This window comes from Eschrichtius robustus, chromosome 1 (assembly GCF_028021215.1).
Source record: "Eschrichtius robustus isolate mEscRob2 chromosome 1, mEscRob2.pri, whole genome shotgun sequence".
NCBI lineage: Eukaryota > Metazoa > Chordata > Mammalia > Artiodactyla > Eschrichtiidae > Eschrichtius > Eschrichtius robustus.
Window position 1 is genome coordinate 197,719,237 of NC_090824.1, and position 27,010 is coordinate 197,746,246.

General features: G+C 38.3%; 1 protein-coding gene across 3 annotated transcripts in view; it reads right to left on the reverse strand.

The window, feature by feature from the left end:
- Positions 1 to 27,010, reverse strand: part of ZEB1 (zinc finger E-box binding homeobox 1) — a 195,231-nt gene that overhangs the window by 79,129 nt on the left and 89,092 nt on the right. For all 3 annotated transcript variants that reach the window (XM_068562246.1, XM_068562237.1, XM_068562254.1), the window contains exon 2: positions 706 to 906. In XM_068562246.1, the coding sequence (XP_068418347.1) occupies positions 706 to 906 (201 nt within the window). The remainder of the gene's footprint in view (positions 1 to 705; positions 907 to 27,010) is intronic.

A 27,010-nucleotide genomic window follows, 5' to 3' on the forward strand; every position in this document is an offset into this window, starting at 1 on the left:
AATTTAAAGCAAGTGAAAGAACCATGTGAGAGAGAGAAAGAGAGAGAGGGAGAGAGAGGGATGGAGATGCTTACGAACACTAAAAATATTCCCATGATTTACCTGCGTTTGGGATTTTTTGCACACTGAATTATCTTATAATGTTTCTATACCAAAATATACTTTGTTGGTTTCTAAGTAGAGTCTTCATTTGAGGTCACAATATGAAATTAAAGATAGGTTCAATTACATCAACAGTATAGGGAAAGCTTAATTCTGGTTTTAAAAAAACTACCAAAATTCAATATCAATATATTACATGCAAGTTATGGTCAAAATAACTTTCATCTCTCCTAATAAAATAGCAATGCATCATCAAGTTTAACACAATGAAGGTATTTTCAGATTGTCAATTAGGCCCATGCATTTCCTATTAATCCCACACTGACTTTAGAATCTACTTTTTGGTAAGTAGAAGGAGACCTTCTACTGATTAACGGCAAATAAATTACAGTTCATTTCAAACTTTTCATCCAATTTATCGTTTCAGTTAATATATTTTTTAAAAGAAGAGGGAAGAGATATGGGAACATATGTATATGTATAACTGATTCACTTTGTTATAAAGCAGAAACTAACACACCACTGTAAAGCAATTATACTCCAATAAAGATGTTAAAAAAAAAAATCCAGAGAATAGAACATTACCAGAAAAACTAAACTCACCGTCGTCTTCCCAGCAGCTCTTCACGTTCCCTTCTCTTGCGCTGCTTCCGGGTACCACTGTCTGGTCTGCTGGCAGGTCATCTTCTGGCACGCCACCTTCACAATCTGCTGCATCCGTGATACTTTCTTCTTCCACGATGTGGAGTTTGTCTTCATCGTCTGAATCTGAATTTGTTTCTACCACAGTATTATAGTTTGTAACTGTAATACAAACAAGAAACAAATAATCAAAACCAACTAGTATAAAAGCTGGTTTTCACACCTTAGTACAAAGAAATTTTAAGAAGTACCTAAAACATTGGCGTTCAGTAATAGTTTTAGACTGTAAAATGTAAGCAACTAATTTATTTGATAACATGCACGCACACAGCACTTACTAGATACTAGCTGGACAAAAAGGCAAGTAACAGTAGCCACGCTTATTAAATGCTTAGCTATGCGCATGGGCGTTTTATGGAGAGTAACTCGCTGATTCTTACAACAACCTTTTAGCAGCCCTATGACCACAGGATCTACCTACCGCCTACTGCTTATATCCCTGTTCTACAGAAGCGGAAACCGAGGCACAGGGAAGGTAAGTATCTTGTCCAAGACCACACATCTAGGAAGTGGCAGGGTGGGGACTTGAACCCTAGGAGTCTGGTTCCGTATTCTGTGTCCTTAACCACTACATCAAACATCTTCTCCAATCGTAATGAGCTTATATGACATGACGCTGCTTATGTAGAACAAGGGCTTCAAATCTTTAAAGCATTACAATTTAAGAAAAGAGTTCATCTCTCCTAATAAAATAGCAATGCATCATCAAGTTTAACACAATGAAGGTATTTTCAAATTGTCAATTAGGCCCATGCATTTCCTATTAATTCCACACTGACTTTAGAAAGAATCAACCAATTTAACCAAATTCCCACATAATTAAGACATGATTTAAGTAACGTTTATACGTAAGTCCGTCATTCTGAAGGAAAATAACCCCTGACATTCAGTTTTCAAACGGGCACCCTTTCCACATTTTTAATGAGCTTCAATAAACTTTCACACACCAGCAATTATAAAGACATATAATAATTCTGAATAACTACAGCTCACAGAACCAAAACAAATTATATAGTCTAATCAATATTTTTTCTTCAGAGTCCTTGTAATAGTCACTCTAATGCGATAAATCATTTAGAACCTCATGGGGTATGGTCACTGGAATACCTCTTTTCAACAATTAGCCGGGTGATTCTTACTTGCTAAGATTAAGTGTGAGAGGAAGGGAGAAAAAGAAAGCTTTGTTTACGTAGCTAAGCAACAATCACTTCCAGTTATTCTTTCCATTTCTTCCTTAAATTTTCCAAGCATTCTTGAAAGAAGATAATCACCTAAACGCTTAAACGATATGTGTATGTATGTATATATATATATATATATATATATATATATATATACCCCTTCCCATACAAACACACACACACCCCCAAGAACACAAAAGAAGAAACACAATCAAAAGCATGGATGTGTATGTCAAGGCGAGAACTAATAACCACGTCTCCAAAACTGCTCTGACAGACCCTGGGAAAACCCCTCTGTCCAAAAGAGCACCGGAGCTACTCTTCTGCCCCCACTGGGAATTCTTCCATATCTGAAGAAAAGTGTCAAGTATTGTTGTGTCTGTAATACTTCAGTGGGAACACAGTTTCCCAGATCTTGCCCCAAGAGCAAATAGTTTTCTCTCTAGTTTTAATGTAAAAGTAATACATGTCACTGTAAAAAAATTCAGACAATACAAAACATGTAAAATTAGTAACATCCCCCTCTCCCAGTTTTTCCTTCCTCAACTCACTCTTTCAAGGTAACAATAACAGCAAGGTCTATTAATTAATTCATGCACAGGCAGGCATGACACTAAGCATTTATATACCTTATCCTATTTAACTGTAACATGGACCTCACCTTACACACACATATCACGTATTTAATATCAATCCTATACATAAGTGTATGTGTGCATACTTAAAATACACACATATGGGATCACATTATACTGTTCTGCCACTTAGTTTTTTGCCACTTAATTACATATCCTGGAAACTTTTCTATGTGAGCATCTGTGGAGCTTTCCCATTTTCTTCTGGATGACTACAGAGCATTTCACTGTAAAAGATATAACCTAACCAATCACCTGTGGACAAAATTTAGTTTGTTTCCAGTGTTTAAGCATTGTCAACAACGTCATAATAAATTTTCTTGTAAATATATCTTTGGACATTCCTTAAATACATTTGTCAGATACATTAGTAGGGGTGGAATTGCTGAGTCAAAGGAAAACTTATGAAGTAGATATGGAAACACAGGGAATTCCTTGCACTCCAGCCACACCAGGAGCAATGTAAATTGTGAAGCTGTGTGTGTGGGTAAAGAGCGTGATTCTCAAAGGACAGTCTGCAGTTGGAAAAGGGTTTTCCAATGAACCTTTAACTGAGAGTAGGATACAAGTGTGTGTGTGTATCTGAATGAGGGATCTTACTGGCAAATGATGCACAATGCTATTGGCTTTATTTTTACTGTCAAGGGCTCCTTATTAGTAGCCTACTGAATGACTTATTAAAGTCATTGAAAGTTGGGACAGTATATAAAGGCCTTTCTATGCCACAAGCTAAAATTAGAACACAGCTAGTGTTTCCTCAGGGTTAATCGATTCTGTATTCCACTAGACCTGGATGCCACGGAAGGTTTGGCTCACTGCAAAGCTCTCATTGCGCTTGGACATTCACAGACAGCTGAAATTCCTACTATTTTTCTGAAGGGAGGTTTCAGTGCATCTTCAGTGTCTTGAGTTGACCATGGGTTTATATTGGTGCTGTTCTTGCCTTTTAATGACGTATACTCCAGTTTAGCTTTATCATTATCAATTTTGTTAGCTGTAGGTTTTTTTGGTTAACCCTCGATATTTACATGCACACTTAGAGTATTCTAGGCTTGAAAATTTTCCAAAAATTGGGCTTTAAGACATGTATGCATTATGGTTCAAATATTTACTTGCATGCTTCATAGTTTTCATTGAGTTCTTTTTACTCAGCTATTTTATTCTGTCTGAGTCAACTGTAGCCTGAAGTCCTCTGAGAATACCTGTCACTGTTCTAGGACTCTAGCAAAACTCCTTCCTGCCCCCCAGTACAAGCTGCCATTGTGGTATGGAAGATTATAAGCCAAATAACCAAAACACAGAGACGGCATATATTTTACTATTATCCTGTGAATTTTCCTAAAACATGTTTTGAATAAGTGGTATAAAACTTGAAAAATCCAGAAGAGCAATACATTTTGCTGGCTAAGATGGAAAAAAGACCAATAACTATTTTCCAAGACTTCACACTGTCTTCTGCTTCAAAGTCACTTAGTGGAGAGAAAAAGTAGTGCAAATCACTTACGTTAATTATCATAACTCAGATAACAGGCAAGCCTCCCTGTGTTTCTGGATCTATCCTTTTGTGGATCTACAGATCTAATCTCAACAGTACAGCCCCAGCACTAAAAAGCATAGAGAATAATACAGGACCTTTATAAATTCTGATAGCCAATGAGAGTGTCAGTGATCTCAACTGTGCCCATCTATCTCCATATCTCTACACTGTTGCACCCTTTGGCTAAAAAAATAATATAGTTTATCTAAAGAGAGGAACATTATTAACCATCACAGGTGATCATCACCTCTTGCTTCTGAGTTTTCATTGAAATAATAACATTTTAAGAAAGAAAAGACAAAGGAACAGAAAAGGGAAACAGCTTTTTAAAAATCTTTAAATATAATTTATAATACACAAATAGTAACATTTTCAATGCATTCCAGAATGGGATAAGGACACGCTGACTCTCGGTGGTGGCTCGTGTGTGTCTCATTCGCTAACATTAACGCAGATGTAACGGGACCTCCTGCACAAGGTGGCTGTGAGGAGCTAGTGACTCAGAAATGCACCGCGCTTATCACATCAGCATCTCGTAGGCAGTGAAGACTACAGAAGTGTCTGCTGTTACCAGCAGCAGCAGCAGCACCTCACTGAAGCTTTACAACAATTCCTAACAAGTAGGTACTATTATAGCTTCCTTTTATAGACAAAAAAAGTAGCTGAGTAACGTGTCTGAGGTTATGTAGCTACTAAGTTGAAAAGCTGGACTCCAAACCTGGTCTGCCTGATTCCACAACCCATATACTTTTACTGTTATATATAAAGCCTGCTGACAGAAGATGGTTGCACTAATGATAAATATTTTTAAACTTGTATTTTTGCGTCTAGCCTATTCTGGGGCCCTGTAATCCCATACTTAACAATTTGGCACTAAAAACATTTGGTAAATGACTAAAGAATTTTAACCATTAGAATCTCAAAATGATATAACAAACAGTATACCATGGGATAATATCATCATTATAATCAATAAACTTTAAAAGACTAGCACATAGCACATTATTTTTAGTATTGATTGCATGTAGCACCGTATCAACTACACTAAACTCCTATGTATCTGTTTCTTAAGTAATGTACAATAATAAAAGAACTAGCTAAATTAGATGAAGACAGTTCAAGAAGAGAGCAACACAATCTCAACTTCCATCACGAAGATATCTGAAGGCTTTACAAATAGAAACCCCACCAGACACTGTCTACAGTTGCTCTGAATAGCAGGTTAGGTTCCTGCACGTAAGCGGGAGACTACGGGCGGGTAGGGGAGTGGGCGGTGGTCAGGTCTGACTCACAGGTTTTCGGTTCCTGTCAGGTGACAGCGGCGGCATGTGTCGGTTAAAGCCACAGGTAAGGCCACGTTTCGACGTATTTTCGGATGTACAAAGGTGTTTTTTCTTCCAGAGGAGGAGTATATCGTGCTTAATTACGCCCCACTCACTCCTACCTAACCCCAAACACACACACATCCGCATGGCAGAAAAGAAAGATAAAACCTCTCTTAGGAAAAGACCTAAGACTGGTCCTTCAAAACTAACAGACTCCTCCTAACAAACTCTTCCATATACATCAGTCTAACCTACTGGCATAATTTAAGAAAGACCTAGAAAAAGAGGTACACTGCAAGTCTGCTCAAGATTATAGTTGGATTGAGCAGCAGAATATTTTACACGTGTCTGCACTAGGCTGAGAACAACATGGTTTAGGCATGAGTGCATGAAATGCGGAGAGAAAGGTGGGGACCAGCACAAGTGCTTCCGTTACTCCTTAACATCACTGGGACGAAAATAATGTCAGGTCATCTATTTTTCTTGTCCTGAGCAGAGTCCCTGGCACACTCACTGCCTTCCACACGGTAGGTACAGAATTATTTGCTGAACTGAATCTGAGGCCACACTTCTTTTTTTCTCAGTGAAGTCAGTGAGTATGTTTAAGTGTTACTGATAATTCAGGAAAATGACTTGTAAATTAACACATGAAATAGAAAGGGGAGGTTATTTGACAATTCATAAGGTTACAGAAGACTTCTGCGAATATTACTCCAAGAAAGAGGAGCCCATGTTGCCCGTAAATGCTACACTCAGTACACGCAGTCAGCAGTTGTTCATCTGGCTTCTGACCTAATGTATAGAGAATATTAGCTTACTATCTACGTTATTTACTGCATAAAGTTATGATATAACATGCATATTTAATATAACGTACAAGTAATCTAGTAAATAATGTACAATGTGTATATTACCTAATTTTATATTTAAGTCCCTTAAAAATAGGCATCACAGTGACTGCAGAGTGCTCCAAGCCCTATGAACACGTGAGGTTTTAATAAACACTCATGGTTCAGCCAATTTTGCGGGAAGTTATTTCAATTCCTCTCTAGGTAAAATCTTTCTTAACTTAGGGTACCTAATGAACAATAATCATAGACTCTTTTTACATTTTCAAAATAATTTGAAAAACATAACTTCAGTGAAAGTCAATGATTCTGAAGTTTACCCCTGCAAAAGGGCTGGTGGTTTTCAATGCCTCCAGATACCAGCTATTAATAGACTGAAAGCTGACTTGTTTTCTCCCCTCTCTCATCACACAAAAAGTACTAGGTTTCCGTGGGATCCGTCTTTGGTCCTCTCTCGGTCCTTACTCTGGCCCTTCCCCCATTCTCCACGGGTCCGCTGTCTATGGCCCCCAACAAGAGCCATCCCAAGTGACCTTCCCCTTGTCCTGCCGTATCAAAACTCCCACTCATCCAGGGAGCTTATTTCAGCCAGTGTTAGTACAATTCACAGAAAGGTTGGCGGAACGGTTAAACAGCAAAGTTCTCAACAGATTAAACTAAATTCAGTCTCACGAACAGGTGAGGAAAATATATGGACTAAAATAACTCACACTAAATTATTAATAACTAATATTTCCTTCATAGGTTAATTCTACATTTATAAAAGGATGCTTTTTAATTTATATTACTTGTTACTTCTGGAATACAGGCAGTATGACAAAATGCAAGTAAAGTGTGAAAAAGAAATTAAAAATATAAACATGGAAATTATTGAGTCAAAAAGTAGAGAAGCCATATAATTGATAAATCAATCCAAAAGCCAGATCTTTAAAGTATCAGTAAAATAGACAAGTCACTAGCCCACTTAACACTAGAAAAAAATTGAGAGGCACAAATATTCGATATTAAAATGCAAATAGAGAAGTAACTCCAACTAAAAGTAATTTAAGCAACTTACTTTATAAATATTTTGCACAAATCTAAGCAGGTAAATTTGTAAACATGGATGAAATAACTTTTCTGGACACTGTAAATGATTATAGCTACATTTGATAGAGTTTATAAAATTATGGAAGAGAGAGCAATGGTAGACAGACCATAGAATAAATTTAGGAAGCTATCAAATAGTTAACCAAAAAGTGCCAGATGTTTTCCCAGGTGAACTTCAGATGTTCAAAGGACTGATAATTCTGTTGCCTTTTAAAAAGAGAGAGGAAAATGAAAAGAGTCCAAATTCTTTCTATGAAGCCAGCATAGTAACAGTCAACTAGAATCTGAGGAACAGGGACTTCCCTGGTGGCACAGCGGTTAAGACTCCGCCTGCCAATGCAGGGGACACGGGTTCGAGCCCTGGTCCGGGAAGATCCCACATGCCGCGGAGCAACCAAGCCCTGTGCCACAACTACTGAGCCTGAGCTCTAGAGCCCGTGAGCCACAACTACTGAAGCCCGTGCACCTAGAGCCTGTTGCACCCTATGCAACAAGAGAAGCCACCGCAATGAGAAGCCCGCGCACCTCAACAGAGTAGCCCCCGCTCGCCACAACTAGAGAAAGCCCGTGCGCAGCAACGAAGACCCAACGCAGCAATCAATCAATCAATCAATAAATGTCTGAGGAAGAGTACACACATGCCCACTCATAAGATCAGTCTCACACACACTCATAAAATCAGTCTCACTGGTAATCACTGATGTAAAAATTCCAAATAAAATATACTCAACATTAAGAAATATATGAGAGTTCACTACATTAACACAGTAAAGGAGACACAATATGACTTATATAGAAACCGAAACGCTTTTGAAAAAATTCACTATTCCTTGCTGATAAATGCTTTTTCATAAAAATAAAACTGAAGTCAGTATCATGATAAACTATTATGTACTGGAGGCAATTTTAAGATAAAGATGTTTAACGTCATTAGAAGTTAGCAGTATTCTAAAAGAACAAGCTAATTTTTTAAAAGAACAAAAGAAAAAGCACAAATACTGGAAAAGATAAAGCAAAACTGTCATTTACAGGTGATATGTTTCTGGAGAATGCAAGAAAAAAATCACTAAAAAACTATTAGTAATTAGAAAATTTGGTAAATGACTAATTATGAATTTAACAGAAAAAAATCAATAGCTTTCCAATAAACCAACAATAACCTGCTAAAGACATAAGAAAATAAAAATTCTATTAATAATAGCTACTCAAAGGATAACACATGAAGGAAAAAAAGAAGCCTGGAGGAGAGTGGGGAGCTTGCACACCACACCGCGTGTGCAAAGATGTGGATGAATGAAGATATCCCTCTTTGGGGTGGAATGATTTCATATTGTAAAGATTCAATTCTACCTAAAATAATCTACAAACTCAATGTAATTCTGGTCCAGATACTAACATGATATTTTAGATTCTAAATCTAGATGATTTAGACCAAATGATTCTAAAGTTTACAAGGAGAGCTAGCAGCTCAGTCTCTGGAGCCAGACTGCTTGGTTCAAATCACAGCTTCCTCACTTACCGGCCATGTTACTGAACCTTCTCATGCCTCAGTTTCCTCATCTCTAAGATGGGAATGATAACAGTATGTCCCTAATAGGGTTGGCATAATGATAAACATAATTATATATGCAAAAAACTTAATGTAGTACTGCATGCACATAAGTGCTCAGTACATGACGTTAGTAGTATTATTTTCTGGGAAAATAAACACAAAAATATTCAGGGAAATTCAGAAAACTAATAGTCACGGTGGTGGTAGGAGAACATGGACTAGCCATACCAGATAGGGAAAGTATCTCAAAGCTATAGAAATGGAAAGAGATTTTTACAGGCACAGGGACAGGCAAACAATCAATGGACTTGCATAGAATCCAGAAACAGACCCCCAAACATATGGTAGTCTTGCTAATCAGATTCCCACCTCACAACTTTAACCAAAATGGAATCTGCATGAATCAAAGATTTTAATTAACACTAATGAAACCACAGATATAACAGAAGAAAGCACAAGCAAATCCTTCTACAGACTTGGAATAAGGAAGGCTGTTACAAACATGACGTGAAACCCATGATTATATATAGAAAAAATTCAAGTCGAAAGACAAATGACAAACTGAAAAATATCTGCAATACATGTTATCAAAGGCTGACTTCTTTATTATGCAAAGAATTCTTAAATATCCATGAGAAAAAGATGAACCACCCAATAAGAATATGCAAAGGTAATTCACACACACAACAATATGAATGGCCAATAAGCATGTAAAAAGACACTCAACCTTGCCAATTAAAGACATACCTACTTTAATCCTACATTGTTATAATATCATTACTTCTTATACACACCTTTAACTCTCCTGCCTTTCTCCGACTTCAAAGCCCCTATTCTGATTAAATCTCACTTCTCCAGACTACACCTCAGTCCCTGTTCCCTGCAAAGCCTCCTGAAAACACTGCCTACACTTGCCTCCAACGTTTCTTCCGATTTGCTCTTATCTGGTCGTGACTGTGAAGGATGTTTACACTGGTAAATCCAACGACAATCATCAGGCCTCGTGCTACATGACCTACTAGCAGCATCTGACATAATGCATCACTCCCTCCTTGTCAAAGCCGTCTCTTCTTTTGACTCTCTTGGTTTTCCTCCTAACCCCTTGCTGCTTTTCTGTTTCTTTCCTCCACCTCCGGGGCTCAACCTGTCTCACGGCTCTAAACCTGCTTCATATCCGAGTCCCGTTTCCCCTCGGAACTCCAGACCTGGACATCCACTGCCTACCTGACACCTCCACGTGGATGATCAATGTGCAAACTCGCCGTATCCCAAAGCCGGCTCTTGGGCCTCTCCCAGTCCCCCTCGCTTCAGTAAACGGCAATTCTGTTCTTCCAGTTGCTCAGGCCAGAAGTCTTGGTGTCAGTTTTGACTCCCTATTCTCTCTTATATTCCACATTAAAATCCATCTGGCATCTGATCAGTTTCTACCCCCCCCCCTCCCCCGAATATCGTAAGGGGCTCCTCTGAGGCCTTCTTACTGCTTCCTTTGCTTCCTCACAGTCAGTCCTCAGGACGGCAGCCAAGCAACCCTTCCACCGCATCAGGGTGGAACCCTGTCTCCCTTCTCCCAAACCAGCCAGTGGGTTCCCGCCTCATCCACTGCAATCCAAAGGCCCTTCGGGAGCTGTGCCCTCCTCTGCCGCCGCGTGGACTCTACCTGCGCCCTTCCGCCCGCTCCCTGCCCTCCGGATGCACCGGTCAAGGCTTCTGCAGACTTCCCTAATTACAGTTACAGACCTCCTCCACCACGAGGGCACACCCCACTCCCGCGATTTCTTTCTTTTTAAAGTACTTATTGCCAACTGCCATAATATTTTACTATTTTTTAATTGTCTCCTCTCACTAGAATGTAAAATCCACGTGGGCAAGATTTTTTGTTTTGTTCACTGCTGTGCCCCCATGCATGTACAATACTGCCCATCAGTACTAACTGTTCATTAACTCATGGTATACGCAGGGGTTGAGGAAACAAATACACGCTTTCATGTTGTTGTGTCAATTTGGCAGTGTCTTCCAAAATTTAAAATGTTTACCTGCTGATCCAGCAATTTCTTGGAATTTACCCTTTAAATGAACTTACACAGGTGTGTAAATACGTATACATGTTTCTCTGCAAACTTGTTTTTAATTACAAAAAACCTAAATAGCCGCCCAAGGTATATCCATTTGTACTAATATAGAGGAGTCCTCCAAAAGAGTCTGATCCCATTCTTGTAGAAAATAAAGACATAGAGTACATATACATACACCTAAACAATGCATGATAATGTCCAGAAGGACATACAAATGAAGAAATGGAGTAAGAAAGAGTGACCTGTTTTTTTCTATTTTATTCCTTCTATAAGACTGTTTAAATATTTGTATTACTTAAACTTTTCCTTTTTTTTGGCTGTGTTGGGTCTTCGTTGCTGCGCGCGGGCTTTTCTCTAGTTGCGGCGAGCGGGGGCTGCTCTTTGTCGCTGCGCGCGGGCTTCTCACTGCGGTGGCTTCTCTTGTTGTGGAGCACGGGCTCTAGGCGCACGGGCTTCAGTAGTTGTGGCATGAGGGCTCAGTAGTTGTGGCGCACGGGCTTAGCTGCTCCGTGGCATGTGAGATCTTCCCGGACCAGGGCTCGAACCCGTGTCCCCTGCATTGGCAGGCGGATTCTTAACCACTGCACCACCAGGGAAGCCCTACTTAAATTTTTTTAAAAGATAAGTTTTAAATGTGCAGGGAGAAAGTCTGAAATAATATCAGCATACTGTTGCTAGTGGTGAACATCAGAAAACTGAACTGGGATCAGAGGAAACATTTTCTTAATATTTTTGTTACTTGAATTTTAATAACAGTAGATAGGAGGGTATGATTAGAAACAACATGAAGTGAAATCTTAAAAATAAAGGTTAAAAATAACCATTTAGGAAGAAAATAAATAATAAGTTGTAAATATACATCCTGCAGATTTTGAAATAAAACACCTTAAGTTCTTATTAGAAAATAACAGCTCTATTTGTCTTACGTATGTGAAAGACGGCTGCCTGTTTTACAGTATGAATAACATTCACCTTTTCTATCCATAGCTACCTAAAAGTGTGACATCACGCAAAATGAAAAAGGAAAGTGACACTTGCAGAGAGACGTAAGTGACCACCCAGGCCTGTGCCTCCTGCCCTCCCCGCCGGTGCCGAGGGCAGCTGCTCTCGTACTCCGCAGGCGCCCAGGGAGGCCTGTGGAGAGCACTTGCTTCCCCTTGTCAAAGGCAACTAATACTCCCAAAGCACACGTTACAGCAACACACACACCCATCCACACAGTCATACGTTTAGTAGCTTCTACTGCAGGAGTTGGCATGATTCTAAGTTTTCCTCGATTTACAAAAAAGTTTTAAGACGTATCTTGTCATTTACCAATCCCAGAAGGCATTTTTTCCCTGACTGGTTTTGAGACTCACCGATTTGTGGCTGAACTGGTTATGAAAAATAAGATGAAGGCAGAGGACAAGAATTTTATTCTAAATCTTTTCATGTGAGTTTTTCACGTTCCCTTCAACTAGTAATACAGTGGGTTTAATTGGAAACTTCTGGCCATGTGCTGGACACCGCTGCTCACAATTGGAAAGGAAATCAGGAGAAATGGAACGAAACAGATTGTAACCCCAAGGATGGGTGGTCCCTTGCTTCCAGTGGGGGCGGCAGCACACAGTAATCAAGCAGGGCTCAAAGCACCACTGGGGGACCTCGTCTTTGAAGCTTTCCTGAGGGCACTGCAGGTACTCATTCCCCGAGTCTAGCCTCATAGAGGAGCTCTCTTCACTCCGTTATGGGCTCATCACAGAGGAACAAGGATCACAGCAGTAAGATCTGAACTGGAATTTACTCTTAATGAAGCATTAAAAACAATTTATAGGTAACTGGATGTTAGTTTTACTGAGATCTTCTAAACATTACATGTTACAAGCTTGTGAGTTATCAAAGTAGAATGAAGACTTTAATTCTGACCTAAGTGCTCCAGAAGGTGGGAGGATGAAGACATATGTGGTCTACAGTCTCTGCTTCCGAGATACATGCAATACTTACAAAATATGAATGATATACGTTGAATATTATGATGAGAATGTGACAGCAAATAAATGCTAAGAGTGATGTAGCAAATAAATACTACAGGATTCCCTACCTCACTGTGTCTAATCTTTTATGCCTTGCTAATATGCTACAGAAATAAAATTTTGAATACTTTGGGTTTTTAATTTGAAATACGTTGTTGAGAAGTTAAATGTATTTGAATTTTGTACCAAAGAATTTCTAGCATTTTCTTGTACCTGATTTATCTGCGAAGCAGTTGGAATGGTAACCATCTTTGGACAGAACCTATTCAGAAAATAAACAATATCCAGTAAACAAGAAGATCATGTGAACTCACCACACCTAAGTTTTCATATAAACTTTATCTTAGCGAGTAAATGGCCTTAGTGGTGAAAGAAGTGGAGATTCTTGGAAAAACACACATAAATGGAAACTTTAATACCATAGACAGAAACAGACAAAGAAAGGGGTATTTTAAAAGTATTTAAAAAGACATTATGACCTACTGAATTTCTACTGCTGGTGAAAAGGAAAGTTAAACCAATCAATGCCGCTTACATAGTTTTGCACCCCGCCCCAAGAAGTGCTAAGTATTCAGTGTTTTATTTTTTATTTATTTTTTTAACATCTTTACTGGAGTATAATTGCTTTACAACGGTGTGTTCGTTTCTGCTGTATAGCAAAGTGAATCAGCTACACGTATACGTATATCCCCATATACCCTCCCTCTTGAGCCTCCCTCCCACCCTCCCTTATCCCATCCCTCTAGGTGGTCACAGAGCACTGAGCTGATCTCCCTGTGCTATGCGGCTGCTTCCCACTAGCTATCTATTTTACAGTGTTTTATAAGCACTGAATCAGTTAATCCTTACAAGAGCCACATGAAGAGCTATTAATATGCTTATTTCATAGTTAAGAAAACTGAGACTTAGGTTATGGACCTGCCGAAGGAGACCAGTTACACTGGAGCCAGGACCCCAACCCAAGCCCACGTGGCTCCCGAGGTCCTGCCTGAGCCTACGCCTACTGCGCCCTCCCCAGAGCAGAATGCCAGGGCCAGCAAACGAGCCACACGCCCTCACAAACCAACCAGGAAAAGAGAGAGGGTCACGATGAATTATTAGACACTTCATTGACAAGCACTTAATCAAATCTTTCTGACCTCAGAATCTAAGGAAATAAAACTTAAAATATCCTTATTTTTCGTCTTTACATCAGAATGACACTGGAAGACACAAATAACTAAAAAATCTCAGTTCAGAGATTGTTTTATTCTCGATTTAAATTTCCATTGCATACACCATGAATTCCAAAATCCTATATGCAGCAAATAAGGGTCTCCAGACTGTGAACATTACGGCCTCCATTACCTCTTTATCTGTACCCCTACCATCCTGCCCAAGGTATTCTATTCCCTAGACAACGCCGTATGTTCACGTTCCCCTTCGCCCCTTGTCCTCTACTGCCACATTCATACTCATCTTTCAGAACTCACATCCAAGCCATCAACAGATCCTGTTGGTCATACCTCTCCAAGCCCTTCTCTGGATCCTGTAAGACCTACCTCGTCGGTATCCCTGTCTGTATTTACCAGTGGCAGCTAGAATGATCTGTTCAAAACATAAAGCAGAATATGCCACTCTCCTTCTTGAAATCTTTCAATGGCTTTGCAGTGTTCTGTCATGGCCTGCAGGTTCTGCAAGTTCGGGCCCACACCTTCTTTTCCACTCTTCTTACACATTCTCACTGGATGATCTTGTTCTTGGCATGTGCCCAGGCTTCCTGCGCCCCAAGCCCTTGTCCCCACCCTCCCCTCTGCCTGGAGTGATGCTCTGCTCCCAGCTCCTTCCTCACTGGCTCTTTTCTCCACATCTCCACCCCAAGGTCACAGTGTCAAGTGATCCTTCCATGGCCACTCAACCTAACCTGCTCCACCTGCGTTCTCTCACATCATCCTATTTCCTTCACAGCGTCCAATCTGTAAATGTCTAAACTGTTTAGTTACTTGTTTATTTTCTTTCCTCTATATTAGTTTTCGGTTGCTGCTGTAACAAATTACCACAAACTTAAGAGATTTAAAATAACACACATTTGTTATTTTACAGTTCTGAGGTCAGAGGTCCAAGACGGGTCTCACTGGGCTAAAATTACGGTGTTGGCAGAGCTGTGGTCTTTCTGGAGGCTCTGGGGGAGCCTATTTTCTTGTCTCTTCCAACTTCTAGGGGCTTCCCGCACTCCCCGCAGGTGACCCCCTTCCCCCTTCACAGCCAGCAATGGCCAGCTGAGACTCTCTCACGTCACATCACTGACACTGACCCTCCTTTTGTCTCTCTCTCACCTCCACTTTTAAGGACGCTTACCACTGGGCCCCACTGGATAACCCAAAATAATCTCCCTATTTTAAGGTCAGCTGATTAGCAACCTGAATTTTTTCTGCTACTTTAATTTTCCTTTGTCGTGTAATGTAACATACTCATAAATTCTACCTACTATACTTTCCCACTAAAAATGTAAGCTCCACGAGGGCAAAGACATTGTCTCGTTCACTCCAAGAGTTTAGTTCCAAGCATTACAGGGCCTGTTGAAGGCACTTAAGAGATTTGTTGAATTAATTAAAATGCTACTGCTTTGGTGAAGTTCTTCTTGACTTTTCATGACTCCTGTTTCAATCTTTGTGCTCCTTTATTAAATTTTACATTCTCTGCAATAGTGTGCATATCCCATTATGTTCTCATTATGTTCACATGCTTATATTAGGTCTTTGGTCAAGTGTGAAGTGTTCTGACAATATGTCAAAGGATTAAGTGCTGTGAAAGATGTCTACAATCAATGAATTTTAGAGTGAAAGAGACTTTAAAAGATTTCAAAAAGTTTGTTAATGATTCTGTAACTGTCTTTACGGTTTCCTAATAAAGTGTGGAATATTCTAATAATGTGTCCATAAAGGATCACCCTGCTGTGAAATGTATGTTAAATTAATAAATTTTAAACCTGGAAAGGATTTGAAGATTAAGTTTCAGTCCCGTATTTTACACTTAAAACCCAAAGAAGCTAAGTAATTTGCCTAGTTACACACAAAAAATTGTGAACCTGGCAAAAGATCCAGTGGACCGTCTATAAAAATCCACCTCCTGAGGTTGCCATGAAGATTAAATAAATACATTTAAAAGCACACAGGGACTTCCCTGGTGCTGCAGTGGTTAAGAATCCGCCTGCCAATGCAGGGGACATGGGTTCGATCCCTGGTCCGGGAAGGTCCCACATGGCGCGGAGCACCGAAGCCCGTGCGCCACAACTACTGAGCCTGTGCGCTAGAGCCCGTGTGCCGCAACTACTGAAGCCCGCGCGCCTAGAGCCCGTGCTCCGCAACAAGAGAAGCCACTGCAGTGAGAAGCCTGCGTACCGCAACAAAGGCTCAACGCAGCCAAAAATAAATAAATTTACTAAGAAGAAAAAAGCACATAAATGCAGTACCTCGCACAGAGCAAGTGCTCTATAAATAGCAGGGTCAGTAGATGCTCTTATTGGCATGATCCTTATCATAAACACTATATATTTCCAATTTCTCAACAATAAAAATAACTTATGCAAAGTAGATATTCAATGAATACTTGAGTTAATGAATGATTAAAATGTAAAATACAAATGAGCATGGTTAAACAGTTTTTTTACATGTTAAATGCTTTCCTACTCACTTTTTTTTTTTTTTATGGGAAAAGGCAGGTAAAAGAGAAGCAAAGCAGAACATGCATATCACACTGACCTCTGTCATGATGCCTTCCCCAACCTGTCCTTGTTAAAGGCACTTTCCCTCCTCCCTCATCGTCTATACCAGCAAGGTCAAAAGCATTTCTATAATACTACTAAGATGCTACATTATTTGCCTTATTTACTCTTTTGACATTCTGCACTGATGCAAAGGCAGTGGTGGGTAAAACTGTTGGTTTTGTAGCACAATTCAAAGCAGTGGCAACAAACTGTATCCTTGTATCCTTTACTGCCACTCATTTCCAGCTTAAAAATAATTGCCATTTCACTTAAGAATGCCTTGATGAAGTAGTAAAAATTATTTTATTAAATCTTTATCCTTTAGAACATGTCTTTTAAATATTCTGTGTGACAAAATGGGATGTACACATGAAACATTTCTGCTGGATATCAAAGCATGCAATTGTTTTGAGTTGCCAGCTAAACTAGCCGCTTTGTTCATGGTACACCAATTTTACTTGAAAGAACAACTAATTATGTTTTTTCAGACTTAAGAATTTGAGAAACATTAAAAAAAAAAAAAAAAAAAAGTAAGCCTGTCACTTAAAGGAAAACAAAAGCCCAAATTTGTTTCAATGATAAAATTTGAGCTTTCAGTTATAAGTTAGAATTTTGGAAAACATGTGAGTTTCACAGCTTCCCAATTTTAAAGACTCTTCTGAAGGGACTAGTGCTAATACTGACTTTTCTGACATGGTAAAATGAAAAGGGTCAACGTTTGGAAGATCTATACAACTCAGTGAACCAATATATTCCAAATGAGTAATGCATGATGTTATAGACGCATGAGTGTATAAAAGATCCATTTAAAGTTCAAGATAGACCAATGGATTTTAATGTAACAGACTACGAAATCATTATATGGTTTCACGTTCCACTCACATTGCAACTAATGAGTTGCTACTTGATGAGTTTTGGGGTAGTAATCAAAGAATACCCACAATTATCTGAAAAAGCTAATTCCAACTACATAACTGTGTGAGGCTACGTTTTAACATACTTCAACCAAAACAAATTACAACAGATTGAAGACAGAGCAGATACGTGAACCCAGCTGCCTTTACTGTTTTTAAGAATCAATTAATAAATATTTTAAGTGTTTTCAGTTTTAATTTTGAAAAGAATAAATATTAATAAACATAACCCAGATAATCAAATGCACTTTGAGGTCTTAAAGTATTCTGAAGAGTGTAAAGGGATCCTGAGATCAAAAAAGCTTTGAAAAGTGTGCTGTTTAATAAGGTAGCCACTAGTCATATATTATTTTTCACATTAAAGTTAATTAAAATTATAAATAAAATATGAAGTTCAACCTCATTCATACTAGACACAGCTCAAGTGCTCAATAACTACATGTGGCTAGTGGCTATTAGACAGAATAGATATAGAACATTTCTATCATCACAGAAAGTTCTATTGGACAGTGCTGATCTATAACTACATTTGGGAGGCAGTTAATCAGCATCTTACTAAACATCACTGGTATAATTCTTTCAGTATTTTCATACCTGTTTTTAACTCTCTAAAAAGAATATATGCCTTTTGAGGGCAGGCACTAAAACACTAATATCTATACGACATGATAATGTTTTATACATATATATATATATATATATATATATATATATAATATTATATGATAGCCCATAATGCCTTAAATATACATTACTCGAAATAAATATGCTGAATAAGATACCTGCTGAACTGAATATTTACTCAGTAAGTATTTATTGAGGGTTTTACATAAGACAGACCCACGTGATTATGTTTATCATCTTTCATATTTCAATATATTCCTGCCCAAATTTATAAGCATTGGGTCTCCACTTTTTCTCTTCTTACGGGTTTACAATATACTACTTTGTCAAGGGTCAAGGTACATTGTTTCACTTCATTTGCATAAACAAGTATTTAAAGACAGTCCTTTCCTCTTATTATCTATTGCTTATACTCTACAGGTCTTACAGTTCATAATCGTGAGCTACTGATGATGACTTTCAAGTTTTCCAAAGACTTCTGTACATGTGGGTGAAAAAAAGCAATGTTTCTAAAATTATATTAAAAGTTGTAATAAACAATAAAATGATTAAACTTGTTTTGAATAAATTAGTATCACCTGGGGTTTACAGAATGCTTTTATTTCCTGTATAGCCTTGTAGGATTCCTAACTTTTTAAAATTTTAGCGTCTAATTATTTTGATTTGACAATCCTTATATCCTACTAAAAGCAGGGAATGGAATTTGTGGAAGCGTATTAAAGTTAAAACTTAAAATAAATTTTGTTTAAATACACTTCTGAGATTTTTACATACCGAGATAATTGCAAAGTACTCAGGGATACCAAAAAGCTAGAGCTGGCCTGTATTTGCCCTCTGTTACTGCTCACTTAGTAGTAGTTAACAGATTTATAGTGTAGTGAACATTGCTTCCTCTTTCCTGTTTAGTTTAAAGCAATGCTCCCTGGCAGGCAAGACCACATTTATAGGAAGGAGAGGAACAGGAGAGATACATAGGCTTCTGGCGGGTAGGTACTTCTCTGGTCAACACCAAGATCTGTACCTGGAGCTAGGTGAGAGGTTAGCTGCTTGCATCTATACAAAAGCCCTCTGCCAATTTAGGACTATTCATCATCCCCTCCATACACCCCCTGAAAGATTCTTTTGGGAAAAAGAAGACAATGTTTTTTCTTAAATCTGCTTTTCGGGTGAGAAGCAAAAACACGATCCATAAAACTAATATAGTCTTTGTACAGCGTGGAGTAGGTACTGATTTGGGCCTTCCAAAAGCACCCCTCCTCCATGCAAAAGAATGTGTACCGTAAGTTGAATCACAGGAATTTATTTTTTCAATAAAAGCAAATAAAAATAATTGCTATTAAATGAAGTAATTTTTGTAAACTGTAAACTTTATACTAGGCTAGCTTCTAAAGCCTCTGTTTTCAATTTTGTCTTGCTATGTAAGTTCATTCTAAATAATGTTCCTGCAATTAGAAAGGGTTACGCTCTAAGTAAGAGTTAACATATTTTCATAAACTGCTTTATTTTCCATATAAAGTGTTTGTGTAGTAAATTACTTTCCAAGGAACTTTATAGCTAAGGGTAAAAATTTGACACTATATTGGCAGTGGTAGAAATTTTTTAAAAAGTAAAATCAGATTTTATGGTTCAAATTGGCTTGTTAAATTTTAACATGGAAAAATTAGGAAATTTAGATAAAAGTCATATGACTACTTAAATAATTATTAAACTGAAAAAAGAGACAATTTTTAGTAAATTCAAATCATGCCACTAAATAGTAGCAATCTAACATACTATACTAAAGGGTAGTATTTGGTTCACGTAAGGAGGCAATTCATTAATAAAAGCCATAAAAGTATAATCTAACAATGTAATAGAGGCTTTGGGGTCCGGCTGATTTCAGTTCAAATCATGGGTCAAACACTCAATGGCTGGCTGTTCTTGGATAAGTTTCCTTCTTAAGGCTTGGTTTCCTTACATGTAACACAATAATAACCACTTATAAGATTGTTTTAAGGACGGAATTAGGCGATTTCTGTAAACTGCTTCACACAGTAAAAGATGCACAGCAAGTGATTAATAAATGATCCTACACACCACACACACAGTTTCCCGAGGACACAAATATATTCACAAGCATTTCACTTTGATTCATTTTAGTAATCCATACCTGACATAATATGCTATTTAAATTTTTTTACTTTGTCAAATATCACTGAGAAGCTCAAATAAGAAAATTAAGAGATTTAGATTTAAAAATCATATGCAATTGGCCTGATAAGAGTATCAAAAACAGACTCTCAGAATCCTATGAGACTCCTTCCCTCAAGTAAGAATTCTGTCTACAGTATTCCTGACAGATTCATTGACTTTTTTTTTTTAATTTTTTTTTTTTAAATTTATTTATTTTTGGCTGCATTGGGTCTTCGTTGCTGTACGAGGGCTTCTCACTGCGGTGGCTTCTCCCGCTGCAGAGCACGGGCTCTAGGCGCGCGGACCTCAGTAGTTGTGGCACGCGGGCCCAGTTTCTCCGCGGCATGTGGGACCTTCCTAGACCAGGGCTCGAACCCGTGTCCCCTGCATTGGCAGGCGGACTCTCAACCACTGCGCCACCAGGGAAGTCCCAGATTCGTTGACTTTTAAAGCAACTGGTTCAAGTTTTTTATATTGCAGATAGGAGATAAGGGGGGGAGGGGGGAGGGGACAGAGACATCTCTCTAGAGGAAAGAGAGAGAGAATGAGAAAGGCGGAGACTGAGATTAAGTCCTGGTAATACAGTTTGAGCCCCTGGATGGATCAATACCTGAAGTCATCACCTCTTGTACTTTAAAGTTACACAAGCCAATAAAATCCATTCCCTGCCCCCTCCCCTCTTTTTTGCTTTTGCCTACTGATTGAGTCAGATAGCTAAAACTTACAACCCAAACAGTCTTTATTAATACACTAATTATAGGTGAGAATACAGCAGGTAGAAAAATGGAGGTTTTATTTCCACAATACCCATTAGAATTCTTTAGTAAATGATGGATTTAGCATATTTGTACTAAGATACTGCTTCCAGAGCTTGTGCCCTTAATCACATTGCTGGAGTAAATGGCAGCACCGTTACATATATCCCTGAGATGTAACAATGGAATTCCTTTCTGAATTAAATAAGACAAGGATGCACACACCTATATGCATCTGCTTTGTAACCATACACTTTGTAAAGAAAATCAAACAGCAACAGAGAATACAAAGATGCAAATGGTATTTTCCTGTTCTCAGCAATTTAGACAAGAAGATAATTAAGAAATTCTTTCTTTTTCCAGAGATTTCTGCTACATTCATAGCAAGAGGTGTACAATACAAAACCTATTTTCTCAGTTATACAGAAAGACTACAGCCCTGTGTTTGTACTTTAAATATGTCTCCCATCCAGATCAACGGGAAGTGCTCTGCAAAGTGTGACTGCAGACCGAGCTAAGGATTATCTTATTATATAATCTTGCCTTTTTGAGCTAAGAGACTCACCTACAAAAGGTGTTTGTACAGGGAGAAGGTAAATAAACACGCAAACTAGAGACTTCTGTTGTAGAAGGTGCTATACAATCTGGCATTAGAATTTCCAGGCATCCATCCAATTATTCACAAACAGGATATGGGTGGGATTAGCTAGTGCACCAGGAACAGTCAGATCACAGGACGTCCCAGTTGTAAAACTTCAACAACACGAGGGTTCTCTGTACTACTCCCGGGTTATAAAGTTAGACTGACTCTATAATCAGAATATCTTGGTAGTCTAAAGACTCTGGAATGAGTTACAGACATAAAACTGTCTTTCAAGAGAAGTGCTTCAGAAGGCCAAAACGAACTAGAAGTCAGTGAATATCCACAGAGAGCTCCCCAAACTGTCCTGTTTTTCCCAAGTATCTCTTAACTAAGAACAGCTGTCACCCTGAGTCACTCTGGGGAACAGAGAGTAGAGACTCATGTTTTCTCTAGGTCACATGTTTTGCACTTCAACTGGAATCTTCAGATTGACAAGGAGTAAAACAACCCACAACGTCTCCAAACCTCACAACTCTATCCTGCGATTTATGAACGACAAAGCACTGCAACCAGAGCATCCTCAGAACAAAAGAGTGAGGCTGCAGAGCTGGTGTTCTCATCACTTTTTAAGGAAAAGGCGTAGGAAGTACAGTGAGGTTAAAAGCAAATTACTTAAATTCACACAGAGAGTAAGTAGGAAAGTAAGGAGTAAAAGCAGGTCTCTGGAGTTCTCTCCAAAGTACCATGGTATTCCAGGAATAAATAGAAGTCTCTTGCTAGGTGCTTTGAATTTCACATTTAATTTTTCACCAAACCTCTGTGCTGTTTATATGCATGCATCTACAATTCTGTTTGATACCTGCAAACAATTATTCCATCCCTTGGTAAGCATTTGTATTCCAATTTCTCAATACGTGGGTAGATGTTCAGCTCTAGAAAAATACACCCTAAGTGCCATGAAAATGCAAGCTGCTACAATAATTTTTGAGACTTGCAAAAATGAAACAAGGGGAAGATCAAGTGAAAAGTAAGCTTCAAGCCAGATAGTTTAGAAACTTTCAAATAGGCACTATTTATATAATTCAAAATTTGTGTGAGACTCTGATGCTATAGATCACAACCGAGGAAAGTGGGTCAGGTGAAGAGTTATTTAGTGGAGGAAGTTTGTCATGCTGAGAAATGTGGGGTTTTTTGGATTTTTTTAGATTAAGGAATGTCTCAGGTTTACTGAGGAATACATACGTAGCAATTTTTCTTATGATTTCCCTAGACTCTGTTTTCTATGGGGCCTGATGGTCCCTGCTGCACTTCTGTCAACCCCACTCTTTCTAGAAACCTCACCTCCTGGCTGGTAGGGATCACTGAGTCGTACCATTAAAGTATATCTCCGTGCTCAGTCTTGAATGTACCTCAGTGTTACCAAATGACAAAGTGCTCTGAGTCCGTGATGATGGTGGGAAAATCATTCGGTTAATTATTGGCTTACTCAAAATTTATTCAAAATTTTAAAATACTTTCCTACATTTCCTTTTATTCTTAAATAAAAATACTGTCTAATCTAAATCTGATTAATTCAAATTCATGTTTTCTGGTCTCTGTATTTACAATTAATAAAGGTTTACTGAAACACCAGGTACACAACTCTTCTTTTTCGGATACATTGCGCTATCTCAAATTTCTTCAGGAGTACTGACATTCCTCCCAAACTAACAACTGCTGAATATCAACCTTCCAAATGTTTTCAAATTTTCTGTAATAAAAGGTTTTTTTTCCCATTAAAAAAAAATTAAACATTGGTTGCATTTATTGTATAGGAAAGCCGCAGGTAGAAGGCCAAGGCCGTGCTTAAGGCACAATCCTGTCTGTACTGACTGTGTGATTGATAACCTACACTAAGGTTATTGTTATGAAGCATAAAATGTTGACTCACAGGCTGAAGAAGATTTAGAACATAAAATAAATCAATAAAATACTATGATTTGGTAAACCACTTTAAGGAGAAAAACCTACAGAATATATTATGCCAATAACCCACACGTCAGAAAAGAAATTCCCACCTTAGAAAAATAAAGTCCATGTGAGCAGCATAAACGTTCTAACACGAGTTTAGCTGTCAAGTTCCAATAACCTATTGTTCACACCTCTTTAATCACTGCCACAGAGTCGATTATAAATAGCCTCATACATTTTAAAATAAGGTCATTCTGAAATGAAACAAAGAAGGTAGTAAATATTCTTGTACATAAGGAACCCAAATTCTAATGCACCGCAGAACTGTGTATTGCTCAATGTTCAATCTAGAGAAAGCTTCACCACACCTTTCATTAACTATGTCAACTGTGCGCTCTGTGTAGATTCAGTGGAATAACTAAATTGCAGCACCATTTAAACCCAGAAGCTTAAAAAAACCCTCCCCAACAAATTTCGTTATTGAGACCGTAGGCGTTATTCATGGTATAATAAAAGTAAAATATAATAATCAATTTGTTGATCTACCTGAAACAATGCTATGCAAACTCATGATGAAAAGTCTACAAGGAAAATGTATAGTTTCATTGATGACACTGCTGGCTATTAATTACTCCACACAACTGATAACCTGAATGTATTTCTTCAGTGTGAATTTATCTAAACGTGTTAGAGAAGAAGGTATAAAATATTTTAACAGAGTGGCAGAATACTTTTCAGAAAAAAATTAAATTAAAATTGAGAATAAGGAGATAAAGTACCACTTAGAAGGCAAGGATCTAAAATGATAAGCTGAAACCAATAACTAAAAACAAAGACAACAGAAACAAGAAAAACAAAAGTAACAATTTGGAATTGTATCAAGTGTCCTTCTTAACAACTGGTCATTACAGAATTACTAAGTAAAATCTACAGTATCCCCATTATTCCAGAATGGTTTTCTACCATCATGGCACCTGCTGAAATGAGAGGAGGACGCTATTAAAACCCTGCATTTGAGAGTTTCAAAGACTAACAGAATCAAAAGACTGGGCCTGAAGAACATTTGATTCCAAGTAACTTGATACAATCAGATTTGCCTTTAACTGACTATTTTAAGATTTCCCATGAAGTTTTCAGACTAAAAATCCTAAAGTTTTCTGATAAACAACTCCCACCACCCCCACCCCCCGCCATTTTTCCATTTCTTCCTACAAGTGTGCCTGCTTATAGATAAAAATTACATTTGGGAAAGAGATAAATTGGAGGTTTGTGACTACTTAGTTCCTGAACACTGATCCTTATGCATTTACATTATGCAGTAACACAACCTTTTTGGAGTGTACCTACTGCATAAACTCTTGTTATCAGAATAATCCGAAAACAAGAAAGAAGTTAGAAAAACTTTTTACAATCTTAAAAAATTCCATGCATGTCCCAATTTCTACTGAATCATTAATTTCCTTCACCTGGTTTTAGAACTGCTAGCTTACAAACATTACTTCTTGCCTAATATAAAGTCATTCACCTCCCGGACTCTGTTTTCCATCCAAAATAGATTCATTTTTAAACAAAACTTTTAGTTAATTGTAGTCAGTTAGGCACCTTACCTCTGACAAGGTAAGTAGCCAGAGAAAACGGCTGACCACAGAGAAAACCAGGAGACCGCTTTCTGCCTGTATTCCAGAAGAAGAGCTACACAGAGCTTTCTGAAATTAACTCGGCATTGTTATCCGTATCAAACTCTCTTAACTCTATACTCCTATGCTACAGCCATCAACATCTGATAGAATCAATTCTCACATTAAAAAGTACACTTCTGATATGGAGGTGATGTTCTTCCAGGGCCATATTTCTAACGATGCTACTGCACCATCTTTAATGCTGCTTTTCAACAGTAAAATATGTAGGGATCTTCAGTAGAGACAATAATCTAAAGATACTGTGACTTAGCTCTCTGTTAAGTATGAATATAAAATTAGTTTCCTTAGTAGTCCAAATACTATTCAACCCTAAAATTCTTCCGCATTTACAACCGTAAAAATATAGTGTATATTTCAAAATTTGGGGATTTCCAAAGATAATCTTTAGTCTACCCCCCAAACCTACGGATGCTGGCATTATCGTCCCTGTTCTTCTATTTCGTATCTTCAGAAGTTCACCCAAGTGTGAAGAATTATAATGAAAACCCTTGGCTAGTGCTTCACCCTGTGCCAAGCACTTTAGTTCCCACACTTTCTGGAGTGACTGAGGGCTTCAAGACAACAGGCTTTGCCCAGCCGTAACACCTTTCTGGAAGACTGGTCTTACGACTTTAAAACATGCTGGTCAGTAGCGGGGAGGGGGAGGGGAAAAAGCAGAGAACTCTAAGCTAGAGTAACCAAACTAGCTACAGAAAGGATGGCTAGTATGTAGTTCAAATACATACCCATGGCGCAAAGTAAAAACAGGGTTATCAGGGTCAGTGTCTGTATCTGAGGGAACCAGATGTGGTCACTTGAAGTCATATGGGTGGAAATATTATGACCTGGGTTGGGGCAATGACTGATTCATTCATTTATTTAAAACATTTATTGAGCATTTGTCATAGGTCTGACACCTCAGTTAAGAAAATGAATAAATCAATTTATATCACCGAGGATCTCACTAGTAGGGTAGACTAACATCTTAAATAAATAAGTTATAATACATCACGATGGGCGTACTTGATACAAACATGTACGACCTGGTAGAAAGCAAAGAGAGAAGAAGAAGGATGGACACTGGGGCAGGTTTCTAGAAATGAAAACGCTTTAGCAAGGAGATAATAATGTCTAAGCTTTCTCTGCTAAGCTGGTTCTTAATGGATAAACCAAATAGATAAAAAAAAGAGAGATGAAGGTCATTTCAGAAAGAGGCAAAAGGAACTGCTTCTTTCAGACAAATTCCACCAAGCTATTCCTAAATTAGGGAAACTGCAGAAGACTGAAGGCCTTAAGTTATATACAGTATACCCAGTTTTGCTAGAGGACGGAAGGTTGAATTCAGGTGCAAATGCTACACTTAAAATGTAAGAATGTGTTTCCAGCAATATAATTTGAAATCATTGTGGGTTAATAATAACACAGGGTTGCCCCAACCCACTCATGTCTGGCCCCTCTCAACAAAAGCCATGAGCGTACCCACATTCTTTGAAGGTGCCCGGGCACTCCAGGACAATACTCCTCCATGGCTCC